Raw genomic sequence first — 14,692 nt, forward strand, 5'->3', positions numbered from 1 at the left:
GAGATTTAGTTTACCAGGCTGAACCACATAATCATAACAGGGCACTAAGCTAAGACCATGGTCAACTGCTATGATCAGTTTGGCACAAATAAACTCTTGTACTAGAATTAAAAATTCTACAATTGATTACCGAAAATTAAAAAATATAGGAAAATCTACTATTGATATGTGAAGCATGTGTAGAACAAACAAAGTTAAGAGTTTGTCTAGTGGGCCCTTCAAAAGGGAACTTTTTATTTTTGTACTCCAGTGTGGGGTTGTTTCCATGACACAAGACAGGGAAGGCTCATACAATATACAATTGTTGGATAATTTTTGTGTGTAGTTAGAGATGATTTTAACTGCTCCCTTTGAAAATCATGAAGCAAACAAGAACTTCCGATGTAATTGGTTGATTATTTTGCATAAAACGCGGATTCACATGTGCATAATACATGCAGCTAGTGAATGTCATGCTAAGATTGTACCTCCAAATTCAAATGTTTGAGACTCTCTAGGAGTGTGCAGACAAAACCACGCAGTTGTTTTTCTTTTTCTGGTTTTGTCAGGGATTGATTCCAGCATAATAAGATTTCATTTACACCAATCATTCAATCATCCAGGAAAGTTCTCCAAAAACAGCAGTATTATTATCTCAAAAAACAAACCTTATAGGTCAATATCTAACAGGCCTAGAGAAAAAAACTGAGGTAGAAGTTTTATGTTAGATTTCTTTGTACATAAATTAACAATAAAAATAGTACTAATTTATAGGGCAATCTTTACTTTTTTGGGCATTAGTGTGTCCTTTTTTTCTTTATTTTTTCCTTGTATTGGAAATAGCACAATAGAGCATACCAGGTCAATTTCAGGTAGTTAGTTGATTAGCTGGGCCTTTACACGTGAACTGATATGCATAGAGATTTAATTTTTTTTTTATCAAATCCCAATAGCATGGACCTGATGTAATAATTACCTCACTAACTTTTACATTATTCAACACCAATGTAATTTGATCTACTACTATTTTTCCAACTCATTCTTCTATGTATGTCTGTGCTTATTATTACTAAGAAACAGAAAACACATTTTAGACTGTCTTTGGAACTAGAAAGAAAGTGACTGTTGCAAGGAAATAAGATCTCAAAAGTGCAGTGTGTAGAGCCCCATTTAAAGTACTTGACAAGTGAAGGGGAATCTTTATTTTCACTGTTTAGTCTTGAGCCTCAACTAAATGGGATGGAGAACTAGAGGTTTAATAGAAATAAGAAAAAGAAAGGTTTTAAAAAAGTAGGTGGAAAGGAGAGGATGGTCTCCAAAGAATGACATCTGCAAAATGTCCTTTTTTCTTCCTTCCATGATCAAGCCACAGTCTTTAAAAGACTTCTCCCATTCATCATATCATAACATAATCACATAACCTTCACTGCTCCTAAGTCTCATTCTGTTCATTTGGCACACTATTTAACTCACATTTCCTCAGCTCATTTTCACTCACTCCAAATTTTCTTATAGCCATGTCAACCTCGAGAACCTCATCAGATACAGCCTTCAAAGGATATGACCCGAGCCAAACTCAAATGTGTCTGTCTCTCCTTCAACGCAACACATCTCCTTGTGGTGAGAGAAGAGGTAGAAGGAAGCAAGCAGAACCAGGGAGGTTCCTTGGTGTTAGGAGGCGCCCTTGGGGTCGATATGCTGCTGAAATTAGAGACCCCACAACCAAAGAGAGGCATTGGCTTGGCACATTTGACACTGCTCAAGAAGCAGCTCTTGCTTATGACAGAGCTGCTCTGTCCATGAAAGGAAGCCAAGCTAGAACCAACTTTGTTTACTCTGACAACATCAACTTCCACACTCTCCAGCTTTCTCCTATGAATGTTCAAGTTCAACCTCTCTTGCCAGCTTCACAGACGTTCTTCACCAACACCACCACCACCACCACTCAGACCAAAACACCAACCAACCAAAATAGCCTCTCTCAGATTATTCACAGTGCTTCAAACTGTGGAAACCCCTCCCCATTGAACAATGACATGTGTGTTGAAACCACATATGGGTCAGCTCAGGATGACAATTTCTTCTTTTCTAGTGATTCTAACTCGGGCTATCTGGAATGCATAGTTCCTGATAACTGCTTCAGACCTGCTTCATCCAGTTCCAACAGTTCAAACTCCAGAAAGAGCAATGTGAATGATCAAAAGACTAACACAAGCTCCATGGAGAGTACTAATCATCATCATCATCATCAGTTCTCACATGTTGATCACATGACTTCGTTCTCTCAAGAAGAAGGCATTAATGAAATGGCACCAAGGGCCTCTTATAACTTATCAGATTTTTGTTATCAAAGTGAAGTGAGTCAAGGATCATGGGATTGGAATTGCAGTGAACTTTCAGCTATATTTAAGAACCCAATGAGGGTGGAAAATGGGTGCATGGATGATGCATTGTACCCAATAAATGATAGTCCTACTAGTCCAAGCTATGGGCTAATGAATGAGGCTGGTTCTTCTTCTACAACCTGTTCTCCATCACTTCCACCCTTTGGGGACGTAGACTTGGGATACCCACTCTTCTGAGGTGCATTTATCAAGGAGTGCCCTTCTTGTGTACTTGCATTGCATGCACTTGTACGTTTTTCTTTTTTTATTTTTCCTTGTAACTTGGGTCTAGCAACCCTTTTTTCCTTCTTCTAATGATGTAATTACTAAATTGCACACATCATGGGGTGACTGAGTGAGCTCTTTAGGTTTTGAGATGTTGAAAAAAAGCTCCACTACCAGCTCTCACTTTCAAATCAATGGAAAGCCTTTTCTGTGATGCTCTCTGGCTTTCCCCGTTATTCTTATTTAGGTTTAATTGTACTTTTATACACTATATTTTTATTTTACTTATGATTTTCGTTTTTTAGACTTTTTTTAGGTAAAGACAAATCTATATTTCATGAAAAATGATTTTACTGAGTCAGTTAAGATTATTAGAGTAACAAAGTCTAATATAATTGGATACATATAACTCAAATTTAAAATTATTGATTAAACCGAAACAAATTTATATTAATTGATGAGTATATTATTAGGTGTTTCCTTAGCTTTAATAACCAACATATAATTTTTTAAGTTGTTCAAATTTAATTCTTTTCCTTAAAATTTCATCCAATAATTAACAAAAATATAACATGAGTGTAATGTATCATTGATTTTGTATAAATTAAAAACAAAATATATTAAATATTTAAATAAAAGTAAAATTAAAATATTATAAATCTAACAAAATCCATTATATATATATATATATATATATATATATACATATATATATATTACAAATCTATTCATAATATGGATTACTTCCGTAATATTTCTGTTTATTATTGGATAAAATTTTGAGGTTGGTGGCTTAATTAAAAAAAAAAATAGAAAGACACAATGCGAGCAATTCAAAATAAAAAGCTAAAATGATACTGGAGAATAAAATATAAAGATGAAAAGTACAAATAAACTTATTATTTATATGTATGCATATTGATGGCATGATTTTATCCTTCTTTTCGGCTAGTTGCCTAAACTTTTGGGTACAATAAAGGTAGTGATGGCACAAGCATATCCATCAAACAGCATATATAGGTTCACAGAAAGACATATTGTCAAGCCAATAACCCGCGATTCTCCCTTTTGCTGACCGTTGATTGATTAGATGATGAGTTGTTTTTCCTTCTTTTCCTTTTCCTTTTCTTTTATAATCTCCTAAATAAAGTTTAATTTTCAAAAAAATGCTCCATGCTTCAAGCAAGGACAGCCAGGCATCCCAAATATTATCAAACGCACTTTGTTTTCTGGGAAAAAAAAAAGGGGAGAAAGAAATAGTTACCGCAGGAGATCACTTTAGCAAGTGAACTGGATGAAGCCTTCGTGTTCATGGTCAATTGGTCATGGTGATCCCAGTAGTGTGTGCTTAGGTAATGGTTTCTAAAATTAATATTAAATGAAATTAATTTTGAAGTGACGTAAATTTATGTTAAAAATTTATTTAAAAATCAAATCAGTATTTTTTTATCTAAATTAATATAGTTAAACTTTTTATTATTTTTTTTATCTTAAGACAAACTATCTAAAATTATTTTAACTTGAAATCAATAATCAACTTGAAACTAAATACATAAATATTTACTTAAAATCACCTTAGCTATTAGTGATTCTGACTAATTGAACATTACTCCAAACAAGAATGCTGGATGTCCATTTTTCTAAGAAAGAGAAATGATAGTCAGGATTTGATTACAACCATACTGCATCTAAACAAGGACTTTGATTAATTACAGTGATTAGTTTGTTTAAATTTATTTGTTAAAATAAGTATTTATTTTAATAAAATAAGTAATTTTTTATTTTTTAATGTGTTTGTTTAAATTGATTCTGCTTAAAAAAATAATTTTCTAATATGTTTATACATTTATTTTAAAGTTGTTTTGTTTTAAGTTTAAACAAACTCACTCTTTACTTCTTTACTTATTAGTGCTTTAAAGTATATAGTATAACAATGTCCCACCATCAATTTTTTTCTCTCTCTATGTAATAGATGAATTGGTATTAGATGTCAAATATAATAAAATGACATCATTGATAAATATACATTTTACATGAAACAAATTTGTTTGAGCTAAGAAGAATCACTAAAAACAACAAAACTCTCAATACAAATATTAAATTATATATATTATAATAATAATCACATTTTAAAAATTCAGTATTCAATAATGAATATTTATTTATATTTTAAATAGCACATTGTACGGTAAAATATAGTGTGATGAAAATTTGATTGTTTTTTTAGATTGTCTTTTTGTAGATTTGATATACTTTATCATAATTTCAAATCTAATAGTTAAGTTGATATAATTTACTTTTAATCAAAAGTTATTAAAGATGTCATTTTATAAGATTTGATACTGAGTTTCGATTCATCCTATCCTATATTATAAAGACTAAAATCAGATAATAGTTATTTAACGAATGTAATTCGATTGACAATAAATATTAAGTTTGTAAAAAAAATTAAGTTGAATTTCTATAAAATATATTTTTAAAAAGGACGATCAAAACTTAAAATGAGTCCAAGTCAAAATCAAAACTCATAGAAATACTTCCACGCACAAGAGTAATGCTCCCAAGCTATTAATGTGGTTATTTATTGTAATCCATTTGGCAAAGTTCTCATCAGAAAACGGATGTTATTAATTATTTCGGCCCCCCGGAATTAAGAAAAACTAACACACTTCACAATAGGTCGGTCCTGTTCAAAACTGGTTTTATTTGTCTCTTTTCCTATCTTGTTAGTTGTCCTGGATCGTTGATGAAAACCCCACCTATCCAATTATAGAGATACCAAGTATCATAGATACCTTTTTAAGAGAACAGAGCATACCCGAGTTTGGTTCATCTATCAAGAGCTTGGAAAAGCATGAGATAATTTTCTAAAACAAGAAATAATTGGACGAGATTAATGCTAGTTCAGAGGCTCACCACATAGCTTCTAACAACAGCTTCTACTGCTAATTATAAATCGATACCCCGATCCAATCATTGTGCAAAACGAGAAACTGCTACTAATTCCAGATTAGACCACTGAATATCGAGGCTTGTCTTGTCCGAAACGAAGGGAGATTTTGGAGGTTACAGTCAAACTCCTAGACAAGAACATGAACCCTGAAGAGACCAGTTTCATATTCCATTTTTAAGGTTAATCTGTGAAGGGTTTTTTTTTTTTTTTTTGTGCCATGTCAGTTTGGTTGGTCAGGTGCATTCTATGAACATATAAATTTTGAAGTGGCTAAAGTAAGAACGCATGTACTTAAGCTCTGAATTGTGTTGTCGATTCTATGTTGCATGCCACGCAGCGCTCTTTAGCTCGAGGAAAGTGTATTCTATTTATAAATACAATCATCTTACAACAAACATATTCAAATATAATGGGGGGAGGGGTGATGAAAAAAAGAAACTCCAGAAAAACTACCTGATATCACGAGAAAGCTTGACAGGTAAAAAATGGCAGAGCAAAATAGATTATTAGACATTCAAATGTGTTAATTTAAATGTGTTTCTTCAAATATGTATTGTGTAACAAATTTAAGTACCAAGTCAAGCATTTCACTTGTCACAACATCACCGTGTATCTAAAATCATAAAAGATAGCAATGTGAAGCCTCATTGTAGTCTCCTGATTACTTCTCTTCACTTCAAACCTTAGATAAGTTGGGAACAGTGCAAACAGGACCTTCCAGGCAGAAGAAGATATTATTCCCAATTGCAAAAAAAGGGTTAACGTGAAGAGAGATTACACATGGTCAATGAAACTCCGAGCAGAAATTTTCTCATATAAAAAAAGATAGAAGCATAATAAGCACAACAAACTACGAAAATTGGAGATGTGAATGGACATGTGCATAATGGAGTTGCAGATTCTTTTGAAGTTATTCAAAAGCAAGGTGCGTGTATGGGTTGCTAAAATTCTCAAGGTTGGCCATGGTTTATTCAAGATCAAAGGGATGGCCACAAAAAGATTATATGAATACAGAGACAATTGGTGCAATGTGTGCTAGGCCTGAATGTGGAGCTGGGATAATTGAAAAATAAAACCTATTTGAGAACCTCCTTGAGTAATGATGGCCAGTTGAAAAATTGAGATAAAAAGGAGTAATAATGAGGAATGCATTCACATTGCTTAGCTTGAGGTGTGAGAGACAGTGCTACTTGTGGTAGCACTGGTAGTTGCTGGAGAACTGGAACTCTGAGCAGATGGTTGGGTGCTTGAGTGAGAAATGGGTCCAACGCTTGACAAAGTCATGCCAACTGATCCAGTTGATGTGCTCATTGAAGACATTCTGGATGCAACAGACTCCTTGTTGGATCCTGCACCAAGTTCAGGCCGCAACTCTGATGATGAAGATGACGGGGCAAGAGTACCAATTGAGGAACCCACAGGATAGGGTGCCACTGGCATATCAGCTAAGGAAGAGGCAGATGGACTATAACTGAGTGATCCCATAGGATGATCAAATTTGCATGCAGAACCAAACTTGCAAACTCCACGCTGGGTATAATGAGTGCAAGGTGGTGCCCCCTGATTATCAAACACAATACTTAACAATCAAGAATTTATGAATGCAGTCAGACAATTTAATTAAAAAAAAATCGACAGAACAGACAAATTTGTCATTGCAGTCACAGTTCTTTAAACAACTTAAGTCATAATTAATAAAAATAAAGATACTTGTGTATTCTTCAACCACAGACCAAAAGACAAAATACTAAAGCACTAAGCAGAGAGATTCTTGGGTATTCTTCAACCACAGTCCAAAAGACAAAATACTAAAGCATTAAGCAGAGGGAAATAATAGCCACACAGATCATTAAAGACTAGTCTATGAAGACTGGAAATGGCCACATTAAATAGTAAGAGAACATGTGCCATGAAACATAACATGGGAAATAGAAAGCACTCCTAATCCAAAATCACAAGAATGTAAATGAAAGTTCCTAATGAAAACAAAGTTTGAACAACTCAACCTAGCATGGGAACATAGCTTTGAGAGGAACAGATAACAAAACATATGCGCAGCTATGCACTAAACACGGAAACCTAGAGCACAAAACTCACAGCAATGTCAAAGATTTCAGGCAAATACAACCCAATGGCAACCAACTCTGTACATAACCCAGGCAATACACTTATGGTTCTTCAGTTGAGTTACAACTTCATATTGGAAAGTCATTTTCATGTAAATAAATTTCAAACGTACAAACAATGAAAAAGAATATGGAATGCTCCAATGATAAACATCCAATATGAATGAAAATAGCTAGGACATAACATATGATCACATCTAAATCAGATAAGGAAAACACTGATGCCATGGCAGACAGATGCAAAAGATTGAACAAACTATTATGCATTTCTAAACACATTGCAGAACAAGGACCTGAAAAGAACTCGATGCTATATAAATTAAATAAAAAAGGGGGGGTGCAATAATGAAAAGTGATATGAAAACCAACACATATCCAAATAAAGTCAATAAACTGTTAAAACATGCCCTTTTTTCGAAATTGGGTAACTGGTTGTTATAAATATTAATAAGGTTATATTACAATGCAAGTCCCTATAGTTTTACAAAAATTTCAAATCGGTTCCTATAGTTTAAGTAAGTTTTTAATTGGATCTCTACTAATTATAAAATTGTATACTTAGGCCCCTGAAACCTGTAACAGCAAAATGGCTTAGATGATTGAAAAGATCCATGAATGGAGTTTAAATGCTGGCAACCTATTAACAAGAAACGTTCTTGGGATTTATATTAACTTGAGATCAGGGGATAGTTGGTTGTTGAGACAAGGTGTTACCAGAGACTCTGACCAAGTGCATACAAAATTGATCCTTGCTGGACTCTCTTTTAATCAAATGAAAAATTTAGCATAAGGTGTTAGTAGGCTTTTGCTTTGTCCATTCTTCAAGGACAAGTAACTAAGCAGGAGAAACCAATCAGAGAAGTATTACATTAAAGTACAATAGAACATTAAACTAAGTATTACATTCAAGGTGTAAGTTTCAGTACATACAAATTTAAAGAAGAATCACAAAAAAGTTTCAATCATTCAAGAGTTCATACAACAAAATTTCCCTGCCCTATCAAAGAACATATCCACAGCAAAAGAACTGAAAGAAGACCTTACTTACAGTACTTGCCGTTGGGCATGGTCACAATGATACACTACATTTTTAACAAAAGCTACGCCTAAAGAAAGGAACTTGAAGCACACTTGTAACAAATGTAGTACAAAATGGGAATTCTAATATCATAAAAGGTGGCACTATAAAACCAACAGGCACGTGTAGCCCAACATGAATGCATAATACATGAAAATAGGAAAGCATCCCAGAAAATAGCTAGCATAAAATAAAAACCAATGAACAACAAAGGGGAAAAAATGGATCCTACGCTGAATTGTTTTCAATGACAAATTGAAATGAAAAACTAAAAAGTGCAGTGAGCACCTTGCTCCCAACAACTTATGCGTCTGACTCAATCAGGAAGTTAATTTTGTCATACCTCAGTTAGCTATTTTAATCACTGGATACCAAAACTTTTGGTAGGAAAGGGGATATTCATCAAGCATACGTTAGTCACAACCAAAATATAAAGCACCAAAGAACAAAGAAGTTGAAATTACCGGACGCAAAGGAAGACCCACAGGACTAAGGGTTACAGTTGCTTTTGGTGCACTCTTGTCTGGTGGATGATGATATCTACACGACAGACCAAATTTACACTCCCCTGTTTTCATGTAATGATGACATTCTGGTTGATCAGGCCTTTCTGGAAATGGATGCTCCTTCTGGCTAGCACCTGAAGGACCAATTGAGGAACCAGAAGGTTGATAAGGTCCAGTAAAAGTAGCTGGTGATGAAGGAAGCTGGCTTATCCCATAAAACTGTGTTGAACCAGCATTAGACGTATTGCTAGATGGAAGTACAGGGTTTGTGGCAGGAGCCTGCACCAATTGCTTAACAGCTTCAATGAATGTACATATAACTTGAGTGAGCAGTTCATACGAAATGGAGGACCTACCTGATAAGGACTCCAGCCTGAAAAAGGGACCATGGCAGGGGACACTACCATAGGCCCATAGGGACCCTGGACTACTGAGCCAGGTAGCATAGGTGGTCTTGCAACAAGTACACCATATTGTTGTTGTGAAGGACCAGATGGGATCTGTACAGTTGGATACATTGGTGAAGGTACAGGTACAGGCAGAGGTGAAACTGGAGGAACTGGTGATGGTGCTAGAGCTTGGACGCCTGCAGGCTGTGGATGGTGGAATTTACAAGTTGCACCAAACTTGCACTGTCCAGTTTTCACATAATAGGAACACTCTTTCTCAGCCTGTTATCATGCACGAAAATTCAAGTTAGAACAAAACTTCCATCATCCTTAGGAAAAGAGTGACACCAACATTCCCAAAGCACGCATAATTTTACGCAATAAACACAAACTGATACAGACCACTCGCAATGGGTACCCATAATAATTTAGTGGCACAGGGGTAGCAGTGCCTGCCGCCTGCCTAGGATGGTGGTACTTGCAGGACACACCAAATTTGCACAATCCGGTCCTCATAAAGTACTGCAGTTTAACCATGAGCAGATAGAACCAACACATAAGGAAAGTCACCAACATTGAAGACAACCAAAACAAAAACAGAAGTCAAATTGAACTTTCAACCAAACAAATCACTTCGTAAAACAGAAAGTAAATACAGTATCATCCATCAAATGCAACCATTTAATACAAGTGCAGCACAGAATCTATGAAAAACCTGGCACACAGGCTGTCCCACGCGCTCTGGAAACTCCCCTCCAGTCCTCGCCGCAGCTCCAATAACCTAAGCAGCAAAATACACCCAAATTAGGAAACATTCGATCACAGCGTCCAATGCAGACCCCGTAATCTCACACAAATTGAGTTCAATTAACACACAACACAAGTAAAATTCAACGAACTGAAATTGTAACCGTTCATATCAAACCACACAGAGCCGAGATCAAAAGCAAAATTGGAGACGCAAACGGGTACACGAGGAAGCAACGAAACCAAAACCCTGCGAAACGAGAATTAAGAAGAAGAATTAATTACCGCGGCACGGTCTCGAGGATGGTTGAAACGACAGCGTGTGCCGTAACCGCAAAATCCCGTTCTCAAATAGTAGATACAATCAGCCTCGTCGGGACGCATAGGGTACGATTCAGCACCGGCTAATCCGAGTTGCCACGACGACTCTGCATTATTCGCAAAATTAAGATCAAACTCAAACCTACTACTACTTCCATTATTATTATTATTATTATTATTATTATCACAACACTCCGCATTATTCTGTTTCGGCGCAAATCGAAAATCGCCAAGGGAATGAATAATAGAGAATGCAGTCACCTTCGAGGCCGGCGTCGGCGCCGGCGGCCAAAGTCCATTCCGGCGACGGATCAGACTGCGACCCTTCGCTGGCCCGCCCGTACCGCTCCATTGTACGGACCAAATGGGGGACGCAATCTGAACGCGGAATGAGAGGTTCCGATTAAAAAGAGTGAGAAAACTGCTTCGGGTTTTCTCTGCTTTCTCTCTCTTTCTCTTTCTCTTTCTCTCTCACACACACTCACTCACTCACTCACTCACACACACAGCGTCTCTGTTTCTTCTACACTAATTAGCTTGGTCTCTTTCTCTCTCTAGTTTCTCTCTCCGTTTCAAAGCATTTTATTTATTTATTTATTTTTTATCTTTTTCTTTCCTTGCTCTGAGAGACGATCTTTTCATTGGGGGGAGAGAGAGATTGCTGATTTATTATTTATGTACGCGCCAAACATCTCACAATATTACCAAAAAAATAAAAACAATAATATAATCCCACGCTCCATTAGTCTCTTTTGTTTTATTACTATCAATTATTAATAATTGTAAATTGATTTATTGGGAATGAATAATCTATATCAAGACTCAAGAGATTAAGAATCCATCTAAAGATTATTTTGAGATAAAATAGTTTGTTAAGATTTTATATTTTTTAGAGGAAATAATTTTATAATTTTTTTTTATCTTTTTAAGGGAAAATAGTCCGTTGACCAATAATGTAAAGAGATTTTATATTTTAATACTAGAAAACAGTTTGTTGACCAACAATGTGATAGAGATTTTAAATTTTTAAGAGAAAAGAGTCTACTAACCAACAAAGTAAAGAAATTTTATATTTTTAAAAGAAAATATAGTTCATTAACCGACAAAAGATTTAAATTGTCATTTAATATGCATAACAAATAAAAAATATCATATATGTAATAAGTTTTTTATTTTTAAAATAATTGTTTTAAAAATCAATTTATCATGACTTGTTTTATATAATGGGATTTATCTTGATTTCTTATTAGTAGGGAGTATAATTATATTAATAGTATATGGAAATTAAACTCTTATTTTAAACATAAATTTGACTGAGATTCTGAATTTTTAGAGCAGTCCAAAAGTTTTGGTAAAACAACAAAACCAAAATAATTTAAGATTTTTGGGGCAGGGCCATAAAGAAAAGGATTTTAAAACGTGCTTGAGGTTGTGGTGGTGCACATTGCACAAGTGCTAGCGAGAGAGTCAATACAATATACAGTACGGGCTATGTCGTGGAGATGATAGATTTGTCCTTTTTAGATTAGATTAGACTTAATACAAAAGTAATGAATCAATTTAGTCGGATAATTAATTAAATAGTTAATCTTCATGTTCATAGTTGTGGGCAGGCGTTGTCGCGCTGATGCAAAAAGAAGCATGAGTAGATGTCACTGACTCCACGTGGCGCAAACATGTTAGATCTTCCTTAAAAGTGGTAATAAAAAGGTTACAGGAACAGACACCACTATGTTACTGTGGGATTTTGGGATCCTTTCCCATACACTCACTTTGTTCAACTAGACAACTATGATATGAACTAATGAACTTTCAACTAACTAATTTCTCACTTTCAATTCAGGGTCGTTGAATTTGAAGATCTTTTGTCTGACAGTGTATAATAGCAAAAGCATATATCCAACATTTGCGTGAAGATTGGTTCATTTCAGCTTGCCTAAACCCAAATGGAAACAAATTATTGATATCTTTTCATTAGCTTGGATTTTAGATTCTGTCTGTGCTTAATTGTGTAATGAAAATTCACTTTATGTTGAAAGGTGATTGGTTAGCACAAAGCAGTTTTTGCAGCATTGCCACACTTCAACAAAATAGGTGTAAATTACTTTCTTCTTCTTGCCCCCCCCCCCCCCCCCCCAAAAGCATAATTTTGACGAAATTATTTTTTTCTCTTTTTAGGTTTTAATTTGTTTCTCTATATTTTATTTGATTCAGTCTTAAAAAATTTCCAGTTATTCTTTCTTTATTTTTAAATTCTTTTTGTCAATGTTTCGTCTTATTTTATACCTTAACAAAAGTTTCCCAAATAAAAACATTTCAATCCTCCATGCCCCCTTGTTAATTGCCTCTATGTGTGTGTGTACGTACGTGTGAGTGTGTATTTATGTGTGCGTGCATGCTTGTGTAGAGGGGAAAACATTTACAAACTTAATTTTAAATTATCTTAATTAATTTCTTAAAATTGATTATTGGTTCAGATTATATTTGAAGTGAAATAAAATAAATTATTTATATATATCACTCTTTCATTAATTTATATTTTGTCTTCTGAGTTGTTGTTACTCAAGCATCTCTCTCATTTATTACTATGTCTAGACTTAATGATTGAGTTCGATTACGATCTCGTGCTAAATTTTTTTTTTTCAATACGGACTTACTTTCATTGCATTGCATTTTATTTTTTTTCATTTTTATGGAATAATGCAGCTAAAAAATTTGTAAAGTTGTTAAGTAGTATTTGTTCGGTAATGAGTTGTTGAGTAGTATAATAGCTTTTCGCGCGCAGTAAAAAGGTATACACTCTAAAATTCGGGTTACATACCAATAAAACAATTAAATTTAGTTATATTCAATAACTCTATGAATTAATTATTCCTTTCCTTTAATTACTTTTTTTTCATGCCATACAGATTTTCCAGTCCGCAATTTATATCATCCTACAATTATGTTGCTGAGTATATACCTTTTGCTTATGAAAAAAACAATTATGTTGTTGAGCAACAACATGGTGTAACGTTTTTGTTTTTATCATAATGTTGGACTCTCATGATAGCGAGCGAGTGAGAATACATACGAGAGACACGATAACTGTTTCAATGCATTCTTTGTCTAGGAGCCAAATAACGTAATTATCATAATATAGAGTGTTAATCGTCATGATATAGATTTTATAACTTTTTTCTTATTTTCACAAGTTAATGTTAGCAAAACCTGAACACTATTTATGACATATGAATTATTACAATTTTTGTTAATTTTATTGCAAATACTAAACAAGAAGAAAAAGAACATGGGCTATACAAAGCTTTTTTATTCTAGTATCCCATCATAAATTACCATTATCATATTACTATATATAATAAATTTGTTTACTTCGATCCATAATGATTGTCCTAAAAGTCACACAAAAAATAATTTTAATTAATTGACATAACAACCGATAACTAATGTATATTTATTAAACTCAATAAAAAATGTGTGCAATCAATTTTCAGATAGTATATATTAGCTTTGGTACGTTATAATTTAAGTGGTAAATTATAATCCTCAAACAATTCATAGATTGATCAATTTGTATGTTTGATCTCTCTTGTTTTTTTTTTTTTTTTTGGACAGCGTCATTCAATCTCTCTTGTTTTAAAAAACATATTTTATGAAAAACAGTTTGCTTATATTTATTATATACTTCTCAGACAATTAATTCATATATAATTAGTTAGCAAATGTCGAGACAGTTTGTAAAACTCAAGTGTGAAAACAAAAATGAATAAAACCCGACATAAGAGATATTATCTCCCTATGAGCTATCAAGTCTTCATATAGAGAATAAAACCTTGCGTGTTAAAAGTATTTTGAAAGGAAACCAAAATTAGTGCGCTAGACAACATTCAAGGTTTACATTTAATGTGATCACAGACAATGACTGCTAATTGTTAGTCATTCCCAGATAGTCTTTCATTCTTCGCTTCACGATTATGGTTTAAA

The 14,692-nt window shown here is 34.0% G+C and overlaps 2 protein-coding genes across 2 annotated transcripts; one reads left to right on the forward strand and one right to left on the reverse strand.

Annotated features, from left to right (window-relative positions):
- Nucleotides 1-1,157: 1,157 nt before the first annotated feature.
- On the forward strand, nt 1,158-2,852 carry LOC100793333 (ethylene-responsive transcription factor ERF086). The gene has a single exon (XM_003550483.5). The coding sequence runs from the start codon at nt 1,497-1,499 to the stop codon at nt 2,559-2,561; it is 1,065 nt and encodes a 354-aa protein (XP_003550531.1). The 5' UTR covers nt 1,158-1,496; the 3' UTR covers nt 2,562-2,852.
- Nucleotides 2,853-6,076: 3,224 nt separating this feature from the next.
- On the reverse strand, nt 6,077-11,343 carry LOC100778426 (zinc finger CCCH domain-containing protein 58). The gene is made up of 7 exons (XM_003550141.5): nt 10,970-11,343; nt 10,673-10,815; nt 10,356-10,421; nt 10,043-10,162; nt 9,608-9,922; nt 9,210-9,530; nt 6,077-7,101 (listed from the first exon to the last, which is right to left on the reverse strand). Exons 1-7 carry the CDS (start codon nt 11,058-11,060, stop codon nt 6,703-6,705), a joined length of 1,455 nt encoding a protein of 484 aa, XP_003550189.1. The 5' UTR covers nt 11,061-11,343; the 3' UTR covers nt 6,077-6,702.
- Nucleotides 11,344-14,692: the final 3,349 nt, after the last annotated feature.

Source organism: Glycine max, chromosome 17, assembly GCF_000004515.6.
Source record: "Glycine max cultivar Williams 82 chromosome 17, Glycine_max_v4.0, whole genome shotgun sequence".
In the NCBI taxonomy this organism is placed as follows: domain Eukaryota; kingdom Viridiplantae; phylum Streptophyta; class Magnoliopsida; order Fabales; family Fabaceae; genus Glycine; species Glycine max.

What these genes read in the sequence shown, in the direction of transcription:
- LOC100793333 (XM_003550483.5), top strand. Translation starts at nt 1,497, where the DNA reads ATGTCAACCTCGAGAACCTCATCAGATACAGCCTTCAAAGGATATGAC.
- LOC100778426 (XM_003550141.5), bottom strand. Translation starts at nt 11,060, where the DNA reads ATGGAGCGGTACGGGCGGGCCAGCGAAGGGTCGCAGTCTGATCCGTCG. An exon ending in TGGGACAGCCTGTGTGCCAG is followed by an intron (nt 10,163 to 10,355) that starts GTTTTTCATAGA and finishes GTTAAACTGCAG; the next exon opens with TACTTTATGAGGACCGGATT. An exon ending in CAGGCTGGAGTCCTTATCAG is followed by an intron (nt 9,531 to 9,607) that starts GTAGGTCCTCCA and finishes CAATTGGTGCAG; the next exon opens with GCTCCTGCCACAAACCCTGT.